The sequence below is a fragment of the Triturus cristatus genome, chromosome 1_2, assembly GCF_964204655.1.
Source record: "Triturus cristatus chromosome 1_2, aTriCri1.1, whole genome shotgun sequence".
Taxonomy (NCBI): domain Eukaryota; kingdom Metazoa; phylum Chordata; class Amphibia; order Caudata; family Salamandridae; genus Triturus; species Triturus cristatus.
Genome location: NC_140580.1, coordinates 558038157 through 558063402, shown reverse-complemented (window position 1 = coordinate 558063402; position 25246 = coordinate 558038157). Strand labels below are relative to the sequence as shown.

Here is a 25246-nt window from a genome sequence, read left to right as displayed (position 1 = left end):
TGTGCTGTGTTCCTCCTTGTCTGTGCGCCGGGACGCTCCTTCGCTGGAGTAGCTGTGCGCATAATAAATCAATTTAACATAACAAGGGGAGGGTGTAGCCCCTTCGGACGATTTGCAGCACCCACCTGTCCGACGTGATGGAGCGCCAGTGGAGCAGGTGATGGCGAACCCTGCCGCCCACTAGCCTTGAATGGGCCTGAAAGCTCGGACTAGGAGGGTTTTGAGGCGGATGCTGCCGGGGTAGATGTGGACTGACCGGCACGTTGACCTCCAGTACCGGAATCCACGTCCGCGACCGCGTGCAGGTTGGTTCTGCGGCCGGTGGCTGGGCGGACGTGAGGAGGCGCCCCTTCCTTGGCCGCGAAATGGACGAAAGGCGGAAGTTTGCAGCCGCGGGCCGAAAGAGCCAAGGACTTGGCCGTGGCCCGGGAGTCCTTGTACCGAGCCAGAGCACTGTCCGCCTTCTCACCAAAAAGGCGAGTGCCATCAAAAGGCATGTCCATGAGGGAACTCTGGACATCCCCCGAAAATGACGTGGACCTCAGCCAGGCGTGACGCTGAAGCGCCACAGTGGTGGAAATCGCCCGACCTAGCGAGTCCGTGGTGTCAAGTCCACACCGAATGGCATGCCGTGCTGCATCTCGACCGTCAGCAAGTGCTTGAGCGAGCCGTGCCCGGGCCTCCACCGGGCACAAGGGCAGCACGTCCTCCACCGTATCCCACAGAGAGTGGGAATAACGGTCCAAAAGACAAGCGGTATTTAAAGACCGCAGCCCCAAACTCAGGGACGAGAACAGTTTCTTGCCAAACTGTTCCAACCACTTGGTTTCCCGATCCGGAGGAGCGGACGGGAAGGAGGATTGGGAGGCTGAGGCCTGGATAACCAGACTCTCGGGGGTGGGATGTTGGGAGAGGAAACTGGGGTCGCCCGGAGCAGGGCGGTGGCGCCGTGCAACGTTACGGTCCACAGGAGGAACTGTGGAGGGCTTGGACCAAGTGCCCTGTAGAACGTCTATGAGGGCCTCATTAAACTGCAGCAGAGGCTCAGTGGAGCTTGCTGTTGGTTGAAGGACCTCTGTGAGGACCTTAGTCCTCACGGCCACAGCAGGCAACTCCAGCCCTAGGGCTTCGGCCGCCTTGCGCAGCACCACTGAAAAAGCTGCACCCTCCTCCGAGGCCACAGTCAGAGAGATGAAGCCAGTGTCCGGCGAAGTGTCCAGACCACTGGCATCCCCCAGTTCGTCTGCCCAGTCCTGTGCAAGTTGACCCTGGAGGGCCATAGGTTCCTCAGACCCCTCCCAGTCGCCCCCATCATCCGATTCCTGATAAACAGGAGGAACGATCGGAGCCGGACGGTAGATGAAATTGTCACCCATCGATGTCTGGTGCGGCGCTGGGCGGCGCCGCACCGGCGTCGGGTCCGGACCGGGGCTGAACCGGCGAACGGCATCGTCCGGAGACGGCACCGGAGGTGGATCCGGTGTCGGCGGCGTCGTGAGGTCGACCGGCGCCGACTGAGATCCAGGCCTGGATCCCTGCGGCGTCGAGGCTGGAGCCGTCGACTGCGCCGGGACCGGAGCCGCCGGCACGCGAGGTCGCCCAGTTGAGCATGCGGGGCCCGAAGGCGCGCCGGCGAAGTCAGGCTCCTCATGGCAGAGAGGAAGGCACTGACCTCCGCCGGAGTCGCGTCAGTCCCAGGGACCGGCGGGTATGGGGACGGACGCGACTCCTGCGGCTCCGACGGAGCCGCGGGGGTGGAACCACCCGGACCCTCAGCGCAACCGGCGAGGGGAGTCCGAAGAGCGATGTCGTCTCTTGGACTTCTTGGAGTGCTTCGACGTACCCGAAGACCCCGACAAGCGATGACGATGGCTGCGGCTCCGCGAGCGGTCCTTGGACCTCCTCCTGGACCGGGACCGAGAGCGACACGGAGCCGAGTGGCGAAGCTAGAGAAGCTTACGGGACCGCTCCCGTCTAGCTTTAGACGTCAAGGCCTTGCAATCAAGGCACGACCCCGCGTCATGGTCGGGCCCCAGGCAATACAGGCACCGGCGATCCGTCACCGACATCAGGCGATAACAGGCGTCACAGGCCTTGAAACCAGGCATCCTACCGGCACCAGAGTCGAGTCGATAGACCAAAAGGAGTCAAAAAGTTAGTCAAAAAATGACCAGGGGTAAGCTCTTCCCGGATCGGCGCTTACTGGCGCGGAAAAAAGAAGAACTGACGTCAGCGCGCGAGGGCGGCGTCTAAGTACTCCGACGACGTCATTCCGGCGCACGACGCCGACGACGGACGCGGAGCCGCAGACGACTCCTACGACGCTCAAGGGGTATTGCTACAAAAATCTTTCCGGATCGAGCCTGACGCCTGGGGATATTCTAAGGTGAGGAATCTAACTAACGTGTTTCTTTCAGATCATCGTAGCTGTACAGCATTACCCCACTACCCCTTCTGAGGGAATCTGCTGGCAAACGTTTCGCATTTCTTGTTCAGTGTTGCAAAAAGGTCAAATTTTGGGTTACCCCATCTTTTGAAGACCCGGGCCAGCTGTACTTGGTTTAATTCCCATTCGTAGCATTGATGTTGGACCTGCTTAAAAATCTACCCAGGTGTTGAGTATGCCGGGGACATGCTCCACTTGAAGTAAGATGTTGTACTTCAGCTGCCACTGCCACATCTCCTGAGCCAATAGTATTTGTGATCTTGTTCCTCCTTGCTTGGCCAGGTAAAAGAGTGGTGGTGTTGTCTGCTCTTACTAGAACAGGAGAACCACAAATCCTGGGGAGGAATGCCTGTAATCCTAGAAACATCACCTTCAATTCCACAAAGTTGATTTGCATTTGTGCCTCTTGTATGGTGCATTGTCCATGAATTTCTAGTTCCTGAAGATGTGCCCCACCCCTCCCCTCCCCCATCCGTGAAGGGATGCGCGGGTAGTCATAATGTAACTGAGGTATTGCAGAGGGCTGGAGATAAAGCTTGCTGCATTCCCAACCATGACAGGGCTTCTTTTATCACCTGGGTGATGATGAGATAGTCGAACGAGCTGTGAGCCTGGATTCACTGGGCATCCAGTTGTTCCTGAAGCGGCCTCATATGCGAACGGCAGTTTGGAATCAATGCCATGCAAGAGGAGAGCATTCCCAGCATGGATTTGTACATTCTCACTGAAACAAACTTTCTTTTTATTTGAGTCACTATATGCAAGATCTTGTGAACGCGTTCTGCCGTAAGGGAAGGCTTCGCTATCTTGGTGTCCAGAAAAGCCCCAAGAAACACCAGCGATTGAATCAGTATGAGGGTAATTTTTCCATATTGATCTGCAGCCCTAGCGATTTGAAGAGCTGACGACAAGCCGATGAAGAGTTTTTTGCACAGTGGTATGTGGACCCCTTGACTAGCAAGTTGTCCAGGTCGGGATAAAACTGGTGCCCTTCGTGAAACACCCATTTGTCCATTGTTATATTGATTCATTGATGGTAACAAGCAGACAGGTAGAGGATCTTTTGATGGAACAAGGTGACAGGTGGAACCGAAACGACACGGACGTCTAGCGTTGTCCTGGGATTTTCCTCTTGTGGGAGGATGTCGACGAGCCGTTTGCTGTGTGTAAGGCATGTTAGAGGCTTGAAATTGTTGCTGCCCTGCATATTGTTGTTGCTATCCTTGCTGCATATATGGCTGAAAAGAGGATCTTTGCTGTTACTGACCTCTTTACGAAACAATTGAAAATAATGATGCTGGAGTGTTCCTAGGGAGCGTGCTGTTTCCATTTCCGCCTTTATTCCTTCAAGAGTGTCAAACATGTTTCCCAAATAAATTTTCGCCATTGAATGGCATATCCATCATTTTTGACTGATCTTCAGGGTGGAAAAAGGTAGCCTTCAACCAGTCCTGTCTGCGGAGTACTATTGCTCCTGCCATTTGTCAGAAATCGATGGTTGATAAATCCATAGCTATGTCTATGACCTCAGAAGCCGCAGTGGCACCTTCTTGCAGAATCTGTGGAGCCTCTACCTTCTATTTTTCAGGGAGATGGTCTAGCAGAGGTGCCTTCAGACCATATCTGACGGCCAAAGCAGCCTAAGATGGCTAAGGCATCTGACACTTTGATGGAAGTAGCCGCCCTTGCTAGAGAAAACGCTTTTGTATACTATTCAGTCTTCTGCCATCCTTACTGGGAGGGCCCAAACAAGGGGCAGAGGGGTTTCTGGAGCACCTCTGCGCCGCCTGCATAACCACTGACTCTGGTCTTGGATGTCCAATTAAACATGCAGGAGATGACTCTGGGTCTTTATATTTCTTATCCCTTCTCAAAACCACTGCAGTGACTGAAGCCAGATTCTTCATTAATTTGAGCCCCTCCTCCCAGATGTAGCTTACCATTGGAATGGCTCTTATAGATTTCCTGGTGGAATCCTTAAAAGCATACAGGAAGCATCCCGCTTGCTTCGTAGGGAGAGGCAAGTCAAATCTTTTAGACACTTGTTCCAATAACTTATGGACCCCCCCCCCCCTCCCCTCCCCCCAACCAATGGCCTCTGGCAGAGAACTGGCAGGGAAAGGGGAAGGAGACGGTGAGGCTGGTGCATTGTAGTCATCCCACTCCCTACCCGCAGGGTCTGTGTCTTGAACCAACTCGCCTTCCTCCGGCTGCTCTTCCGTATCACTTTCAATATAAGCATCTCTAATGGTAATGACCAGAGGAGCAACCATAGTCTCTTGTGCTGGAGGAGGTTCTGAAACATCAGGAAGTGTTGTTTCATGCTGCCTTTCATGTCGTTCCGGAGTGGGGGAACTGGTGTGATTTGGGAAAACATTTATAATAGTCATCCAGCATATGAGATCCTTGACAAGTGAGATTGGCACTGCTATGGTTTCACCTCTTGAAGTTGGCATATTCTCATAGCCCTCCTCATAGTCTTAGTGTTACTGGAAAGAATCATATCAATGAAGCTTAGGCAGAGAACGATCTTTAAAGAAAAACCTGTCTCCGTATACTCAGAGGTATCCCCTTGGTACTCCTCTTCATTGTCAGTGTCCTGACACTTCACTCTTAATTTTGAAGGGCTATACCCTGGTCCAAACAGGCCCTCATCTGCAAACTCTTCCAAATCCAGAAGAAATGACAGAGGAAGCGGCGATACCTTGCTCAAGGAAGTCAAATCAGATGTCAGCCATGCAGTTTCCGGTGGTAAAGCGTCTTCCTTCTGTTCCGTCGACAACATAGTTGAAGAGATTCACTTTATTGTAATCACTGTTGTTGACCCATGCACTGACTTGGGGATTTGAATAGTCATTGACAGATTAGTCGTCATCAGGGCAGCGGTCGCCGAGGTCATTGTTGTCACACCTCTCGTCAACGAAGCTGTCGTCACTGTCATCATAGAACTAACTGTAGCTGTGGACAGTGATTTCAATTTTCTTGCAGTCGTCGACTGAGCTGTCATTGTTGGGTCCGTCGATGGAGTCTTTGTCGCCAACGAAGAATTGTGAGGAGTGTGAGGCACAGAAGCAGAAGTTGGTCTCTTGTGAGCAGAGCTAGTAGATTGCTCCCTAGAGGCTGCTTTATCAGATGTTTTGCCAGCCTTTAACTTTTGTGATTCTGCTTGTGATGAGGTAGAAGCCTCATGCTTTTGCTTAGGAGTAGAGCGAGTTGAGGTTTCCTCATTATCGGAGCCAGATTCAGGTCTGGACTTTTTCTTCTGCAACCATAATAATGCACACTTGGTACACCAATTGATTTTGGGACTCTGCGTCTGGAGGCATGGACAACTGATGTCAGCACGTGAGAGTGGCGGCAGTATAGGCTCTGCACGTCATTTACTGAGCGGAACGGCATGAGTGCAGAGCCACAAGACGTCACCTACTCTACCAGTGCACAGAGGTACTGTCATAGGTGAGGAATCTTAGTTAGTAGTCTATCATAAATTTGTGCCTCTATATCTCTAAAAAAAGCAATATTGTGTAATCTCTATTGCACTTCTAAAGTGCTCGGACACCATTTGTGGGGTAATAGGCTATGCTATATAAAAATCTTAAAATAATTATAAATAAAAATGTGCCGCATTGCCCACACATCACCTTACTTGGAGATGGCAATTTGGTGCCATAAATGAAAGCCTTTCAGGGCAGCCACACTCCAAGTCACAGTGGAGTTTAATTAGTAAGTTTGCCAGGGAATCTAATATTTTTACGGGCTGCTGCCCAGCATAACAGTGGGTTCTAGTGACGGATGTCAGAATATGAGGAATACAACACAGCACACAAATTATGCGGGTCTAGAATGTCTAACTTCAGCCGCACCGAAGAGGCAGATCTGTTGTAACAAAGCCAATCATTAACATAAACCAGCTGCAAGGTTCATTAATTGGGGTCATCAGATATCCATAGTCTGCCTTTAAAATTAGGCTGCACACATTTTTAAAATGATACTCTTGGTATTCAACCAGCCTACAAGAAATTGGAAACCACTGATTGAATGGGGTGGAAGAAAGAACTGTGCTGTCAATGGGTGTCTAAATCTAATTCTGCGTAATGTACAGAAAAGGGGAGAAATGGAAGATTTCATGAAGTCACATGCAAGCCGTAGTCTGGCATGTGACCTCCTGAGGCACCATCCTGAGTGTAAGTCTATGGGGTAGGCGACAGACCATGTCCATTGGCTGCAGTCTCATAAAGATATCACATTTTCTTGGAAGGAATCAGAACGATTGCATAGGTTGCTGGGGGTTGATACCAGGGACAGTCTCACTCCTCAACCTACATAAATGAATTTACGGTCCTGTGCAAGTATTTCTTTGAAATCCCAGGTATCAATAGGTGTTGTCTTTTCTAATCGGCATTGCATAGTTATTTGCCGATTATTTTTTTGTCATCCGTAGTTTGGTACAGGTCATGTCATCCGGGATTAAGTATGTGAGGGGTTCGCTGTGCCCTGCTTCAATCAATCAGGATTTGAGGCTAATCAACCGATAGGGTATCCAGCTTAAGCTGCTTCAGCTTTTACTATTCATATGGTATGTGAGTGAGGGGTATTGGAGGAGAGGTTGGTGGATTTTTCTGGTTTGCATAGGACCCATGGCACCCTCGCTGCACCAGTAATTAGAGAAACAAGAAATTTTCACATCTCATCCCAGCACCTAAACCCCAGGAAGTGTTGTGGAGGCAGCTTGTGAAATAACAGAGTTCGAGATAACGAAATCCATAAAAAAAAACATACCATGAAGGAAGATTCCGTCCCATCTTGTAGGAAAAAGTGCTGCCATTATCTGATTAGTCTGATATTTCATCACAAGTTATCCAGTCACATCTACCTCGCTTATGGAGGCTGTTGCCATATTCCTCAAATGGAGACATATGGAGCAAGAGTCAGGGATCATGATACCTGGGCAATACTAGAGTAAAGTCCCCCAGTGACGCAACCTAGCAGATTTTACAGGTGGATGCGTAGAATGCTAAAGATAACTTGGAGTATGAAAAAAGAGGATAAGTGTACTTGCTGTATTTTGGAAGTACCCCAACTCTAAATAAATTATACTTATCAGTTGGCGGTGGGGGCTAGTCCACCTAGCATCATGGTTCCCAACCCTCATCAAACCTAGTCATTCGACCGCTCTCCCTCAGGGTTGCGTCACAGGGGCACTTTTCTCTAGTATTGCCCCGAAGAATGCCCAGGACCTGTGTAGGCCAGTAGAGTAGGGCAGAAACATGTCAGCGTTTTTAGGTTAGGGTCATAGGGCCACAATATCCTGATTGCCCCTTTTTCATAGTTTTTAGCTATTTTCACACACCCTGCAAATAAATGGATACCTTGGGGTGAATGAGGAATTCTTATATCGAACAACATCTAGCCCCAAGAAAAAAATCAATACTTCTCCAAGAGCTCCCTAGAATATGGTCGAGCCCACCCTAACCTTTAGAGGTCAGGGTGAACCCGATGATGAAGCATGCCACTACTATAGTGGGTGAGGGTTATACATTAAAAAAACGTTTTTATTTTCCTTTTCCCACCTCTAAGTGCGGTGAAGTATAGGTGTACCCATCTCCTTATCACACTGGTTTATAAGGTAGGATACTACTAAGGTTGAGGACATTCCTTAGCTCACCATGACCACTGTTATTATACTGTTGAGAGAGACCAGAAATTAGAAAATTTCTTTCTTTTCACATATGATGTAGTTACCAAAGAAGGTGCAGGATCCCCAGTGACTTAGTTGGTGTACTTATTTGTATCTGTGTATTCTGATGGATACATCTGCCAGTGGATTCCTCACCTTGTGAATATCCCCTGCGCCAGCATTCCACGGAACTTTTCTTCCCCAGCACTCCACGTCGACGTGGGCGACGTCATAATGCCTCGGCTCCGCTCGCGACTCCGTTCGACGTCACCGGAGCCATAAGAAGCCCACGTCGGCGTGATGACGTCAGTTCCCTTTTTTCCGCACCTTCGACGCGCAACGTTTTTTTTCCAGTGCTCGTTGGCTACTTTGTAGTTTAGCCGTGTTAATTTGTTAATTCGAGTATGTCTTCGACTAGAAAGTCGGGATTTAAGCCCTGTAGGGAATGTGGAGGTCGGATGTCGATGACGGATCCACACCAGAACTGTTTATGGTGCCTCTCTTCGGAACATGATATGGAGGAGTGCGGATGCTGTAGAAGCATGAACCCGAAAGCACTCAAGGAGAGGAAGACCAAGCTCTTCATGAAGAGGATGGGTTAGGAGAAGAGAGGGAGGAAGAAGGAGAAGTCGAAGAGGGGGTCATCGACTTCGAAGTCTTCGAGGTCGAAGAAGCACCACAAGAAGAGGAAACATTCTTCTCGACGTCGGTCTTCGAAGTCCAGGAAGTCGAGGTCGCCCCTTCGAAGCCGGAGCAAATGCTTGTCTCCTTCTCCTTCACCTTTGAAGTCACCGAGGTGTTCTCCTTCGAAGAAGCAGACTCCGGCTCAGTCCCCGACGCGGTCATCGGATCCGTCCAAGTAATCGACTCCGGTTCGAGGGGAGTAGGATGCTTCCATGCATGAACAGGAGCAGGAAGAGTCTGTTCCGGTGCCTGAAGAGTCTGAGGTTCCGGTTGAAGATACTGCGGAGCAGACGCCGGTGACTCCACAAGGGGATACAGGGCCTGTTCCTTTTCCTCAGTTCCCGGCTCCAGGTACAGATTCAACCAATTTCTTAAATGCTATGTGTAGCATTTTTAATAGGGCTGCCTACCCATCCGGAGCACCAACTGGTCCCGTGGGTCCGATGGCATTTACACTAGGGGTGCCGCAGCAGTATGCTCAGGCCCCTTTTATGCCCTTTATGCCGATGGCGCCATCTTGGCAGTTTCCGGCGCAGTCTGGGGATCCGATTCGACCTCGGAAGGACCAGCGGACTTCGGAGCCTTCCTCGACGCCGAGGCCGACTCCATCGGCGCCGCCGACTCCACCTATGGCGCCGCCGACTCCGGTACCTTTGGCTCCTCCGACGCCGCGTACGACGTCGTCGACGCCGGCTCCCCGGATCCGGTCGAGGAGGGAGGCCCAGAGGGTGTTGGAGGAAAGGAGATATCGGACAGATGTGGAAGAAGGTGAGGTTGACTCTTCCTCAGATGAATTTGAAGGCATTGATGAAGCTAGTGGTTTGGATACAACCCCAGAGTGGGAGCATGCATCTGCCAGGTCTTCTCCACCTCAGGAATTGGCTCCCTATCATGTAGTGATCAAAAAGGCGGCAGAACTTTTGGATTTGCAGCTGCCTTCTGTGGAGTACAAATCCAACTTGCTTACAGAAGTGTTGCATTCTCCATCATCAACATCAGAGCCTTTGTTGCCTTTCAATGAGGCCATCTTGGAGCCGGTCTTGGAGGTGTGGAAGAAACCCCTTTCATCTCCGGCGGTGTGTAGGCAGGTGGCAAGAAGGTACCAGGTTGCACCAGGGGATCCTGACTTCTTGTCAACTCAAACATCTCCGGACAGCTTGGTTGTGCAGGCTTCTTGTTCCAAGCATGCTTCGGGTGCCTTCCCTCAGTCTCCAGCTGACAGGGAATCTAAAAAGGTTGATCAGGCAGCCAAAAAGACCTTTTCCACTGGAAGTATGGCGTTAAAATCAACTAATGCTACATGCCTGTTGGGGCGTTATGTACATGCGCTAATGGACTCCATTAAGTCTTTGGCCCCTAAGTTGCCTGAGGGGGATAAGTCGTCCTTTTTGGAGGTTGTGGCGGACACTCAGGCAGCTGCCAGACAAGTTATCCAATCAGGGTTGGATACTGCGGACTCTGTGGCAAGGATCATGGGATCGTCTGTTGCCGCAAGGAGGCAGGCTTGGCTCCGTACCTCTGGGTTCTCAGCTGATGTGCAAGCTACGCTGGTTGATCTTCCATTCAACGAACAGAAGCTGTTTGGGGAAAGGCAGACTCTGCCCTGCAGCGATTTAAGGACAGCAGGTTGACTGCGAAATCCTTGGGGCTGCAAGCTCCTGCTAGGGGTTCGTCTTTTCGAAAATTTAGGGGTTTTGGAAGATCGTCATTTTGCTCTTACCGGCAGCCCCAACAGCAGCAGCAACAACAGCAGCAGAATCCCCTCTATAAGTCCTATAGAGGGAGACAAAGGGGTCGGAGCGGTTCTGGGCGCAACCCCTCTTCTTCCTCCTCCTCTTCTGCTCCCAATGAAGCTTCAGGGAAGCAGCCCTAGATCCCCCATCCCGGATCATGTAAGACCTGTGGGGGGTCGGGTGTCCTACTTTCTACGGGGTTAGAAATCTGTTACAACAGACCTTTGGGTTTTGAACCTCGTAGAGACTGGGTACGCCCTTCCCTTTCGGGAATTTCCTCCCCCTTACCCTCCTTGCCAAGGTTATTGCTCGGAAGACCATCTGCTTCTCCTGCAGAAAGAAGTTCTGGCCTTGCTTCAGAAGGGTGCGATAGAGGTGGTTCCGGAGCAGGAAAGGGGTCAGGGATGCTACTCCCGGTATTTCCTGATTCCCAAAAAGGACGGCAGATTGCGTCCAATCCTGGACCTCAGAATCTTGAATTTTTACCTGAAGCAGGAGAAATTCAAGATGCTGACCCTTGCGCAGGTTCTTCAAGCATTGCAACAAGGAGACTGGATGGTGTCGCTCGACTTGCAGGACGCGTACTTTCATGTTCCAATCCTGAAGTCGCACAGGAAGTATCTCCGTTTTACGGTTGGGTCGCAACACTACCAGTTTGTGGTCCTCCCGTTTGGTCTTACTTCCGCACCTCGGGTCTTCACGAAGGTGATGGCAGTGGTGGCTGCTCATCTCAGGAGGTCGGGGATTCCAGTTTTCCCCTACCTGGACGACTGGCTTCTGAAGGCAGAGTCCCCAGAGATGGTGCAGCGTCATCTGCAGGTAACATCTCAGCTGTTATTCGACTTGGGTTTTTCGATCAATGTGCCCAAATCTCACCTGGTGCCCTCTCAATGCAACCTGTTCATAGGGGCGGTACTGGACACTACTGTGTGTCGAGCATTCCCTCCTCCTCAAAGGATTTTCGACATTCAGGAGATGGTCCCTTTATTCCACGATGGAGCGGTTGTTCCAGTTCTGAAGGTCCTTCGCCTGCTCGGTCTGTTCGCTTCCTGCATTCTGTTGGTCAACCACGCACGCTGGCACATGAGGGCGCTCCAGTGGTGCCTCCGCAAGCAGTGGTATCAGCACAACGGGGATCTCGGGGAGTCGATCAGGATCTCCAGAGAAGCTGCAGCGGATCTGCCTTGGTGGAGCGTGGAGGGCAATCTGTCTCAAGGAAAGCCTTTTCATCTGCCTCCATCGGTGGCCACTGTGATAACGGATGCATCCACCTTAGGGTGGGGTGCGCATCTGGGGGACCTGGAGATCAAAGGTTTTTGGTCTCCAGAGGAAAGGTTGCTTCACATCAACCTTCTGGAATTGCGGGCGATTCGTTTGGCACTCAAGGCCTTTCTTCCTTCCCTTCGCGGTCAGTCTGTTCAAGTCCTGACGGACAACACAACCGCGATGTGGTATGTCAACAAGCAGGGAGGAGTGGGGTCTCTTTGTCTTTGCAGAGAGGCTTTACATCTATGGTCCTGGGCTCAGGACCATCAGATTTGTCTGATGGCAAATCATCTGGCCGGGGTGCTGAACGTGCGTGTGGACAGTCTCAGTCGGCAGTTCTCCGCCGACCACGAGTGGAGGCTCCATCCGGAGGTAGTTTGTCACGTCTTTCGGATGTGGGGGACTCCTCGGGTGGATCTGTTTGCCACTTTCGAGAACGCGCACTGCCCGTCATTCTGCAGTCTCCAGTATCCGATGCAGGGGGCGTTGGGGGACGCGTTTCGGTTGAGTTGGGGCACGCAACTCCTTTATGCGTTTCCTCCCATACCCTTGATTCCTCGGGTTCTGAGGAAGATTCGCCAAGACCGGGCCCAAGTCATATTGGTCGCCCCGGATTGGCCAAGAAGGGTGTGGTACACAGATCTTCTCCACCTCTCCTCGTGCCCTCCGCTCCGTCTCCCTCTGAGGGCAGACCTCCTCTCGCAGTCAGAGGGGCAGGTTCTACATCCCCACCTCCAGAGCTTACACCTTCATGCCTGGAGATTGAACGGGGCAACCTGAGTTCCTTCTCTCTCCCACCTGATGTGGTGGACGTTATTTTATCGGCCAGGCGACACTCCACCAAGTCCATTTACTCCTACAGGTGGTCAAAATTTGTAAAATGGTGTGGAGAGAGGTCCATTGACCCTCTAAAAGCCCATCTTTCTGATGTTCTCCAGTTTGCTCTTTCCTTGGCTCAGCAGGGCTTTGCTGTGGCCACGGTGAAGGGCTACCTTTCGGCCTTATCGGCATTTCTGTGCCTCTCGGATCAACCTTCACTATTTAAATCTCCGGTTGTTCTGAGGTTCATCAAGGGCCTTACAAACATGTTTCCTCCCACTCCATTTGTAATGCCTCAGTGGGACCTTAATCTTGTTTTAACCTTTCTAATGGGGTCCCCATTTGAGCCTCTACATAGTTGTCCTTTGAGGCTGTTGTCCTTTAAGGTGGTTTTTCTTGTGGCCATAACCTCGGCAAGGAGGGTGAGTGAGCTTCAGGCTCTTAGTTCCAAGCCTCCTTTTCTTACCTTACATGCTGAAAGGATGGTTCTCAGGACCAGGGCCTGCTTTCCTGCCTAAAGTTGTCACTCCATTTCATTTGGGGCAGTCCATTACTCTCCCTGTTTTTTACCCACCTCCTCATCCTTCCAAAGAGGAGGAAAGACTCCATCGCCTGGACCCAAAGAGAGCTGTAAGCTTTTATTTGGACAGAACCAAGGATTTTCGCCTTGACGACCAGCTCTTTATTGGATACGTTGGTCGTTCTAAGGGTAAAGCGGTGCACAAGCGCACGCTGTCGAGATGGATAATATTGGCCATCAAGATCTGCTACGCCCTGGCTGGTAAGACTCCTCCTGAGGGTATTCGTGCTCACTCTACTAGAGCTAAGTCTTCAACATCTGCTCTGGCCCGGGGTGTTCCTGTGGCAGATATTTGTAAAGCCGCGACTTGGGCCTCCCTCCATACTTTCGCAAAGCATTATTGCTTGGACTCTGAGATAAGGAGGGAGGGAGGGCCACTTCGCGCGCTGTCCTGCAAGGCTTTCTGGTATAGGAAGGTGGACACCCTCCTCCGGTAGTGGGGACTGCCGTGGGAATCTATTCACAAGGTGAGGAATCCACTGGCAGATGTATCCATCAGAAGAACACGTCACTTACCTTCGGTAACGCTTTTTCTGGTGGATACAGTATCTGCCTGTGGATTCCTCACTGGCCCACCCGCCTCCCCGTTGTCCACCTTCATATGCCATGAAAAAGGTCTTGTAGATATGTGTTTTTGCTGTATAGTACAGTTGTAGGCAATGCTTGGTTTTTCTTTGCATTCCTTTCCTTTGTATATTATATAAATATGTTCTGGTTTATTGTATACTGTGTATGCTTTGAGTCTATCGTTAGTCCACCTGTTCGCCTCGAAGGCACGGGGAAAAAATGGGTGGAACTGACGTCATCACGCCGACGTGGGCTTCTTATGGCTCTGGTGACGAACGGAGTCGCGAGCGGAGCCGAGGCATTATGACATCGCCCACGTGGAGTGCTGGGGAAGAAAAGTTCCGTGGAATGCTGGCGCAGGGGATATTCACAAGGTGAGAAATCCACAGGCAGATACTGTATCCACCAGAAAAAGCGTTACCTGAGGTAAGTAACTTGTTCTTTACTGTCCATAGTTATTTTCCTGGATGGAGGGTAGAGTGAAGGCATGGCAAGAACAGTCTCACCCCTTCAGGGCCTTGTGTGGGTTGGGGAGGGATGTGGTTCACATACACCTTAGTCCAACAAGGTGGTGTTTTTCCCAGCTGAGCCAGTCAGTACAGCAGGTGGGTTGAGCTTGGTTGCAACTTGCACCTCAATGTTTCTTCTTATAGTACCTACAAAACCATACATTGGTGGAAGCAGAGCCCTGAAAAAGTGTAGTCTGATTTATTTCCGTGTGGAGTCTGTACTCACCAGCTTGGTGACATTCCCCCCTCAACGACTTCCAGCAGCTCACACTAGCTGCTGCTGTGGAGCATTCTGAGTAAATAGGTCTAGTCTGTTAGTGACTTTAATGAAGGATATTCGCAAGGAGATATTTACTTGACTGCATGATGTACTCTGTTAACCGACAGCAGCTGGGTAACACTTGGCGCAGTAAATGGCATCAAGACAGGAGTGCTCAGACGGTGCAACACACTAGTGCCACTGTGCCCAAGAGAGGCTTAGTCCTAATGTGCAGAGAGGCTATTGATTATGCTACTTACCAGTATGCATCTGTTCTTGGCATGTAGGGCTGCTGACATTCATATCTGTGCATAGATCGCCGCCTAGTGTTGGGTCCGGATGATTGCACATTGTTGTCCTGGAAGAGTCTTCGAAGCATCCTGAGATGGGTGACTCCTCCCCTGGACCACAGTGCGCATGGGCATCCTCTCCATCCCCAGATTGTTTTTCGCCATTGTGGCAGTGATGGAGTAGATACAGGAAGTGATGACCATGCTATACAGTAATTCTGAGAGCTGCAGCTACGACAGGCGCCGGGGAGGAGGGTGGGCGATATGAATGTCAGCAGCCTTACATGCCAAGAACAGATGCATACTGGTAAGTAGCATAATCAGTTCGAGGCATGTGGGCTGCTGAATTCATATCTGTGCATAGAATACACAGCAGTACCTCCTATTAGCGGCGGCCACCCGTGCCAGCTGCAGCAGTCTGAAAAAGAGTTTTGAGAACAGCCTGTCCTACAGCTGCCTGCTGTTTTGAGTGTACATCTACACAGTAGTGTTTGGTAAATGTATGTATAGTGGACCATGTGGCTGCTCTACATATTTCTTGTAAAGGAATGTTTCCCAGGAAAGTCATGGACGCCCCTAACTTCCGTGTTGAGTGGGCTCGTGGAGGAATCGTTAATGTGCGTTTAGCTTTTTGATAACAAATTTGGATACATTTAACGATCCATCTGGCTATACCTGCTTTGGAAATGGCGTTGCCTTTGTGTTGTGGAGAGAAGGCAACGAAGAGTTGTTTAGTCTTCCTAAAGTTTTTAGTTCTGTCAATATAGTACATGAGGGCCCTTTTGACATCTAGTGTGTGGAGCATCCTCTCAGCGACATTTTGTGGGTTTTGGAAGAAAACCGGCAGTTCAATGGTTTGGTTCATGTGGAACTGCGATATTCCTTTAGGCATGAACTTGGGGTTGGTACGTAGTACGACCCGGTTTGCGTGAACTTGTATAAATGGCTCCTGAATGGTTAGTGCCTGGAGTTCACTAACTCTTCTTAAGGAAGTGATGGCAACCAGGAAAGCCACTTTCCAGGTGAGGAATTGAATCTCACAAGAATGGAGAGGTCCAAAGGGTGGACCCATTAGTCTGGTGAGGACCAAGTTGAGGTTCCACACCGGTGCCGGGGGGTGCCTTGGGGGAATCACCCGTTTAAGTCCTTCCAAGAAGGCTTTGATGGCAGGCACTCTGAATAAAGAGAGGTGCTGCCTGTTTTGGAGGTAGGCTGCTATTGCTGTTAAATGGACACGTATTGAGGTGTATGCCAGATTGCATCGGTATAGGTGTAATAGATAGCAGATTATAATCTGAATAGATGCGTCTAGCGGGTTAATGCGGTTGTTGTTGCAATAAATGACAAACCTCTTCCATTTGGCTGCATAGCAAGCTCTGGTAGTGGGTCTCCTAGCTTCCTTAATGATCTCCATACAGTCAGGTGGCAGGTTTAGGTAGCCAAACTCTAGGACTTCAGGAGCCAGATTGCCAGGTTCAGCTGTTGCGGATCCGGGTGTTGAATTTCTCCATGGTTCTGCGTCAAAAGCGCGGGTTTGATCCGCAGCCTTTGATGCGGCACCACGGAAAGTTCCAGAAAGGTGGTGTACCATGGCTGGCATGCCCATGTTGGAGCAACCAGGATGAGTGTCAGAGTGTTGTCGCAGTTTTCGTGCCACTAGCGGTATCAACGGCGCTGGGGGAAAAGCGTACGCAAATCTGCCGGACCAGTTCATCCATATCGCATTGCCCTGCGACTGTGGATGTGGGAACCTGGCGGCAAAGCTTTGGCATTTTGCGTTTTCCCTTGTGGCGAATAGGTCTATCTCTGGATGACCCCACTGCTGGAAGTACGGTTGGAGCACTGATGGGTGTAACTCCCACTCGTGCATCTGGTGGCTGTGTCTGCTGAGCAGATCCGCCATCTGGTTGTCTTTGCCTGGGAGGTGTTCCGCCATGAGGAATATGTTCCTCTGAATGGCCCACTTCCACATGCTCTGAGCCAGATGAGACAACTGTGGAGAGGGTGTTCCTCCCTGCTTCTGTATGTAGTACATGGCAGTCATGTTGTCCGTCCGGATCAACACAACCTTGTTGCACAGGTGTACTTTGAATGCTTTCATTGCCGGGAAGATTGCCATCAGTTCCAGAAGGTTGATGTGCATCTTGTTTTGTTGTGTAGTCCATAGTCCCTGCACTGTGTAATTGAGTACATGAGCTCCCCATCCCTGGAGAGACGCGTCCGCTGTCAGTATTATTTGTGGAACAGGCTCTTGGAACGGTCGGCCCTTGCAAAGGTTTTGTGAATTCCACCAATGCAGAGAGTTGTATGCCCGACCGCTCACCAACACTAGGTCTTTTAACTGTCCTTGAGCCTGATTCCACTGATGTGCTAAGCACTCCTGAAGCGGGCGCATATGTAGTCTCGCGTGTGGGACTATGAAGATGCAGGAGGCCATCATGCCTATCAACTGCAAGAACACTCGCGCCGGCAGGGAGTGTTGAGGTTTGAATTTTGAGATCAGCAGTTGCATGCTGTTGATTCTCACTAAAGTTGGCTGAGCTGTGGCAGCCAGAGTGTTGATTGTAGCGCCCAAGTACTGTTGTACGTGCGCAGGTTGGAGACTTGACTTTGGGTAATTTAGTGAGAATCCCAGATCGTGAAGAAGGTGAATGGTGTGGGACATGTGGGCGGCACATTGTTGTGCTGATTTGGCCTGAACTAGCCAGTCGTCCAAATAAGGGAAGACGTGAATATTTTGTCTTCGCAGATGTGCGGCCACTGTCGCCAGGCACTTGGTAAAGACCCTGGGTGCTGTTGTTACTCCGAAGGGGAGAACTTTGAACTGATAGTGATTCCCTTGAATGGTGAATCTGAGGTATTTCCTGTGTGAAGGGTGTATTGGTATGCGGAAGTATGCATCCTTCAGGTCTAGTGTAGCTAGGAAATCCCCCTGAGTGAGTAGTGGGAGAACCTGTTGGAGGGTGAGCATATGGAAATGCTCCGACAGTATATATAGGTTTAGGGGTGGCAGGTCTAGGATAGGTCTGAGCGAGCCGTCCTTTTTTGGGATCAAGAAGTACAGAGAGTACACTCCTGTGCCCTGCTGGGCAGTGGGCACTACTTCTATGGCCCCTTTTGCGAGCATAGCAAGCACTTCTTGCTGGAGTAAATCTAAGTGTTCGGCTGACATAGGATGGTGCTTTGGTGGTATGTTGGGTGGAGTGGAAGTTAGTTCCAGACAGTACCCATGTTGAATGATGTCCCTGACCCACCTGTCCGTGGTGATGTTCTTCCATGCGGACAGGAACAGCTGGAGTCGTCCCCCGACAGGTGTTAAGTGGTCGGGGGGTAGGGAGAGGGCGTCACTGTTTGTTTTTTGGGGGAGGACCTGGTGTTGCCATATCCACGTCCCCTACCCTTGGCGCTGGATCCACGATATCCACCCCTGTTTTTGTCGTAGGTGGTCTGTGTGCTACCTTTAGCATACTGTTGTTGTGACCCCTGGCCCCTTGACGTTCCCCTATTTCCAGTGCGACAAAAGGAGCCACTACGAAATTGTTGGCTTTGAAGCGCCCCCATAGATTTGGCAGTATCTGTGTCTTTTTTTATTTTCTCTAGGGTAGTGTCAACGTCTGGGCCAAATAAAAATTCTGTGTTAACCGGTAAGTTGAGGATATTGTTTTGGATCTCGGGTTTGAAGCCTGAGATGCGTAACCAGGCATGGCGTCGTAACATGACACTTGTGTTTATTGCCCTGGCCGCTGTGTCAGCTGCGTCTAGGGCGCATTTTATGGACGCATTAGTGAGGAGTTGTCCTTCTCTAATGAGGAGCTCCGCTGACTCTTTATACTCCTCTGGTAGGTGTTGGAGCAGTGACTCTAGGGTGTCATAATGTGACCTGTCATAACGTGCCAGGAATGCTTGTGTATTTGCGATGCGCAGGATATTGGCTGCTTGCGCTGCCACACGTTTGCCAGATATTTCAAGGACCTTTGACTCTTTGTCGGGGGGAGGAGCATCACCAGTTGTCTGTGAGTGGGCTCTTTTGCGAGCGTTGGCAACCACCATAGAGTCTAATGGCAACTGACCCCTAATGTATTTAGGGTCACCAGGTGCCGGCTTATATTTCTTTTCAATCCTGGGGTTTTAACACTTGGGCTCTTGTGGTGTCCTTGAAAATGTATTTGGCAGGCTTCAGAACCCCTTTAAGCATGGGCAGAGTCTTGACAGTTCTTTCCGAAGATGCGAAAGTGTCAAGCAGGAAGTCCTCCTCAATGGCGTCAGAGTGCAGTTCCACCCCATGATGAGCAGCTGCCCGTTCGATAAGGGCATTAAATGCGGCCGTGTCCTCTGTAGGAGAAGTTTTAATATTGTAGAGTTGCGCATCCTGAGCATGTGGCGTGACACTTGGGTCTGTGGGGTCATCCCATGCCTGATCAGGATCCTGTGTGTCATCGGGATCTGCGTCCCCGGGGTAGATGGTATCGTCCCCACCATATTCCTGCATTATGTCCGATTCAGAAGGGGTAGGAGAAAAGGACTGCGGAGCTAGTTGGAGGGGATGGAAGTGTTCTTGCAACACTGGTTCCTGCTCCGCCGGTAGCTTGCGTTTGAGAGGAATTTTGTATGGCACCTCTTCCCTGACTGGCGTGATCTTGCGCTTGTGGAGCATGAGCCTGCCAGTGTCGGCGTCGATAAACTGTGGCCCTGAAGGGTCGTGTTCCGCTAGGCCAGAGGCGGTGGACTGTGTGTGGAGGACACGTGTCCGAATTTGAAAAAGTTTCGGTGCCGATGTCAGCCCAAAGGTGATGTTGGTGGGCTCCGAGTGCACTGTACCGGGTGAGGTGGTGTGGGGACCCGAGGTAGAGTGGAGGGCTACCTGGTCCCGGATACGTTGAAGAGAGGCAGAGACCTGCTGCACAGCAAACGGAGATGGTGGTTTGGTGGGTATCTTGGTAGTAGGTGTGGAGGCCGACCCAGACTTTTGTCGGAAGGGGGTCACTGGCTTGAAGGGATGCATCGATAGTCTACGTAGTCGAGGACTTCTTTGGCATCGGTGCTTTAGGCGTCGACGTTGCCGAGGCGGCCATTTTGACTGCAGAGGCGACGGGCTTCGGTGTCGGCGCCGAAGGTGTCGGTGCCTTGTGGTGCACGAGGGCGCGCCTCTTCTGAGCGTCGACCGCGTCTGCTGCGGTGAGCTCGGCGCCGAAGTCTTTCTGTACGCGTTCGGAGCAGACTACTTTTTTCGGCGTCGGTGCCGGGCCAGCGGACTGTTTCGACGCCCTTGATCCGACCACCACCAGTTTCGCTTTCGATTTTGAAGGGACTGGAGCGATGGATGTTTTTGGGTTTAACAACCCGGTCGTCTTGGGTAATATTGGCTCTTGCATAGTGTTCAGTGCCGGGCCGGAAGGCGGGGCCGAGGAACCATGGATTAGGTCTTGGGTAAGGCCCGAAGGCGATCCCTCGACCGGAGCCTGACGACTAATTTCGGCCTCCGTTTCGACGGATTGGCCTAACTCCTCGGGAGAGCTGTCTTCTTCAGCCCCATAGGCTTAGTCGATGTCCCCTACCTCGTCGACGGCTTCTTCACGTCGAAAGAGCTCATCGTCATCGTCGTCCGATCGGGAACCATGCTCCGAAGCGGGGCTAGATAGTATTTCTTCCACGCTCTCGGCGTCCTCGGTGCTGAATATGTTGGTAGGTGCGGGCGCTGCCTGCTGCGCCTCGAGTCTCGCTGCCCGTCGGTTCCGTAGAGTTTTCTTGGATCGGAACCGCGCGCAGGCCATGCATTTTGATTCGTCGTGATCCGGCGAGAGACATTTGTTACAGACCGGGTGGACGTCAATGTGAGGGTACTTGGCGTGGCACAACGGACACCTCTTGAACGGAGTTCTCGATTCCATCGTCGATGGAGCGTCGAAGTTTTGACCAAGTCGAATCGAAAGTTTGAAAAGGGTGTGGAGCACTAGGACTAGTAGTCGACACCGAACGGTAACTGTACCGACGAAAACTATAGGCCTTTTGGCCTAAACTATGTATTCCGAAGTTGAGCTAAGATAGTTGCATCCGAACCCAATGGCGGAAAAAAACAATCTGGGGATGGAGAGGATGCCCATGCGCACTGTGGTCCAGGGGAGGAGTCACCCATCTCAGGATGCTTCGAAGACAACAATGTGCAATCATCCGGACCCAACACTAGGCGGCGATCTATGCACAGATATGAATTCAGCAGCCCACATGCCTCGAACACAATGTATGCACATGGAAGGGAAAAAAATTGGGCTCACCCAGATAACCCTACAGTGTGGGAGAAAGTGAATGCGTCATCCTAGGAGCGATTAGAGCCTGGGAAGTGAACAACCTTTTCCAGGACATTGACAACCTATCCTAGCTGCAGCAACTCATCTGTTACTGTGGGAAAGATGATATATTCACTAGTTTGTTCTCTCTGGAGACTCCTAGGTTATAATGAAGTTTGAAACGAGTGCGTGATCTCAAACCCTATAGAATGACTTGCTTCCTCATGGACTGACGATGTGCTTGGTACCACATCCAGGTTTTTGAGTGCCAATACTTACCACCTTAAAGTATCATAAAATAACTCCATCTGCATGGTGTTTCCCTTCACTATGCACACACCACGGAGAAATGTAGGGAAATTAGTCCAGGGGTCACACACTAAGTGACAGCATGCACTACAAGATGGTTGTTTGCCATAATATTACACAGAAAGATGCATGTTGGCTGCAAAAAAAAAACTGCTTGTGGCACTTTGTGCAAGGCTGAAATGCAGTGTTTTAGCATAAACTGCATGAGCCAAAGAAACCAAAATAGAATAGTATAGGGTTGCTAAGTACATACCACATAGAACAGTGGAAAATGGAGATGGCGATGGTATGTACTTACGTGGAAAAAGAGGACATGATGCAGTAAATGAGGTCAAGGATAACCAGTTGGGTCGTCCAAAAGTTGGGTCTTAGCAACTTCGAGAAACTGTTTCAATGTTTGCCACTAGGTGGTAGGGAGCTGTGGGTTAAGAATAGTAACGAGTCACAGCTAGGAGAATCTCCAATTTATTTTTTAACAAAACAATCCCAAGAACACTGTCACTGTTAAAGCCAGGGGTCGTTTGCACATCCATAACTATGAAGAGAAAATACTGGGGGGGGGGGCATAAAATGACAGGACAGTGCCAGTATTCACTTAAGTTTTATTATACTGTTGCATTGTTTTGAAATACGGTCTGATGACTGTGTTCTGCTACAAATAACTTAGTTGATCTAAAAACAGATTAACGAAGTTTCACTCCAGTCTTTCTAAATGTAAGTGACATCATGGAAAAGATTTCAAGAAGGCGATCAAAGTGTTGGCCTTCTTTATCTTTCAACATAAGTTGAATGTTCAGTAAAGATACTAGATAAATTCATAGGACTACTTGACTGTAGCAATTTTCTACCAAGGTAAGGCCACAGGTGTCCCGCTGAATGCTGCTTTGCAGCCAGAACTTATAAATGTACTTTGGTATAAAGGGACGCATGAGAAAATCGCAAACTGCCAGGGAACATGCACTTAGAAAGAAGTATAAAAGTAAGCATACTCAGGTCAACTAACTTAACATAGTATAGAATGACTTTCTCAAACGAAAAGCGAGCAGGAATATGGATGGGATAAAAACATGCGACTGCAATGCTTACTTAATTCTTAAGTTTTACATTCTACAATTTAGAAAAGAAAGTGCTTAGAGACATTCTAGTTTGACATCATACAATTGTTATTTACAGAGTTATGGAATAGCAAGGTACCATGTGGTACCACTTCGTGACAACGGTTGCTTCTGAAATGAGACTGAACACTATTGTGTTTTTTTCCTCCTAATCCATTGCCAAAAACTCGAGAGGGTGAAATTTAACAACTAAAAAAAAATCTAGTTAATTTAAATATCACTCCAAGGAGTTTATTTACAATGTTTTATACATGAGAATAGGAAACAACTGAAATCCAGGTTTACATTTCACCCAAAAATGAATTTGAGGATTCCTTAAAGGAATGGTTCCTAAAAGAAAGTGTTCAGCTTGACCTATAAAGTGACAGTGTAGTGCACAGATGGATTGAGAACATATCCTCAGTTAACCTGTGCTTCAAACTATGGTTTCAACATATTTGGGAACATCCGAAATAATATCACCAAGAATGAATATTTTGACTTTTTCTACAGTATTTTAAAGAGAATACAACAGTTAACTGCAATCCCGGGATGAGAACATGACAGTCTTAAAACATTTTGGCATGAACATAATTAAACAATTAGTGGTTATAATCTTTCACAAATGAAATCAAAGGGAAGCCCCCATTTTGTTAGGAACCAAATAAGGCATGTGAAAACACAATGCAGAGGAATGGAGACTAAAGGCAGATTCCACTTGGTGGCTATACATTATTTAAAAGATTGCTAACTTTGCCTTAAAAAGAAATAAAATATACAAAAACAGTAAACACAAGTTAATCAGCATACAGATTTATATACACTGAAATGTACAAAAAAGTCAGTGTGGCTTTTGCCACAGGCAAGTGCACATCTGTCCCTAGAAACCAATCTTGAAATATTAATCTTTTCAAATCTATTTTGACCATCTACCAATATACATTGGTCTCGACTTGCTGATATACAGTTCCATTCTTGTCTATCATATGTTCTGGCTTTCACAACAAAACATTTTGCATGGTATGTGACTGGGTTCATTCACATACACAATGAAAACGAAGAACAGTTCCAATTTTACATGTGCATGACAAGGCAATGTATTAACGTTAAGTATGTATCCATTCCTTCAACAACCATTTACAAGATGTGATGTTAAGAGCGCAATCTGTGGCATCACACATGTGTAAGATTTCATTTGAATTTACCAGCGTCCACATCTTAAGTAAAAGAATGTGCAGGTGGTTTTTCACAATCACCTCAACAGGTTGTTCCATCATGCACAATAAGCGACTGAGATAACCGACAAAAAACGTCTTTCTCCATTGGGTAGAATTCACTTTTTTCAAACGTTGTCAGAGAGTTCTTCCGAGAATGACGATATCCTTAGGAAATCCTTCCATTTTAGCTATTTCAAAACAACCCAACTTGCTGTAAAAATCTAGAATTCTTTTATCATCCGGTCGCACTTCACAAAATGCACCACGAGACCCTGCAGAAGAAAAAAGCAAAATAATGTAAAAACTCTCCAGCAGAGACGTTGTTTGAATAATATCCATTAGACGAACGTACAAAACATACTACAAAATAGCAATACACTGTCAGACGCTACCAAGTGGCACATATAAAAATACTGCTTTACCACACTCCCCATAAGTAGCAAAAAAATAAAAAAAATAAGAACCAGTGTTACGTTATGCGCCTGGCCTCTTTATTTCTACCGACACTGCCTGCCTATTTGCTCCAGCCGTGACCCTCTGCAGTGGATGCAGAGGGTCTGGGTATCTTTTTGACAACACTTGAATGAGAAACCTGAGTGTACCCCTACCAACACACTATTGCAAATTTTACACATCATGGGAAGGGGCGCAAACTTGTGAATTAGGTTCCTTAGAGCAATACAAAAATACACATTTCCATACAACTACTTAGGGAATCCTGGGAGGGAACCTCTAAGCAGGCTTATGACAAGGAATGGTAGGGGACAGAATATCAACGAAAAGTCTCTAGAAATGCCTGCTTCCTCTTTATACAGATGAATGTAACGACAGGGCATGCGTACCTCATAACAGAAAATCGGCTGCATATACACAGGGGCACGCTTCGACTGCGCTAAGTGCCATCACTCCCCTGCAGATTTCCACCATGCTATCTGGGGCTGCCCCTTCCTTTGTGTTCTGGATCATAGTACAGACCACATTCTCAATAGTCACCAGGAAACTGAAACTGACCACCACAGGGGCCTGACTGTTAGGCATGTACCCTAAGGCTAAGGTCACAACAAAATTCTCGGATTGGTGGTTGCTCCTGTACAAACACAGTAAAACTATACGCTGGAAATCTGCTCACCCAGCCCCTAACAGGGCTACATGGAAGGCTGACTCAATCTTCAGGGCAGAAGCAGAGAACAGTTCTCTCCACATGGAGGAGGGTTCGGCATACGTCCAAAATCAACTGCAGCCCTATGGGACTCCCTAGTGCTAGATTTTAAGCACTACAGAGGACGATAGTAGACCCCCTTTAACCCACGCCATGTACTTTATAGATTAAGCTAAGGGACTGGATGGACTCTCGCTAAGTGATTAACCTCAAACACCCTGTAATGCATTCTCCTACTCTATCGACTTCTTTCCTCTGCCTCTTTACAGACGCCTCCTCCACCAGTGCTTCTTAACCCTGTGACATCAAGGAGGCCACTTCCCTCCGGTTATTGAACAACTCCTCTATTTTCT

The 25246-nt window shown here is 49.3% G+C and overlaps 1 protein-coding gene across 2 annotated transcripts in view; it reads right to left on the bottom strand.

Moving 5' to 3' along the window:
• Window positions 1-22008: 22008 nt before the first annotated feature.
• OGA (O-GlcNAcase) overlaps window positions 22009-25246 on the bottom strand; it is a 476162-nt gene continuing 472924 nt past the window's right edge. For both annotated transcript variants that reach the window (XM_085606452.1, XM_085606453.1), the window contains one exon: window positions 22009-24006. In XM_085606452.1, coding sequence (XP_085462578.1) covers window positions 23870-24006 — 137 coding nt within the window. In that variant the 3' untranslated portion in view covers window positions 22009-23869. The remainder of the gene's footprint in view (window positions 24007-25246) is intronic.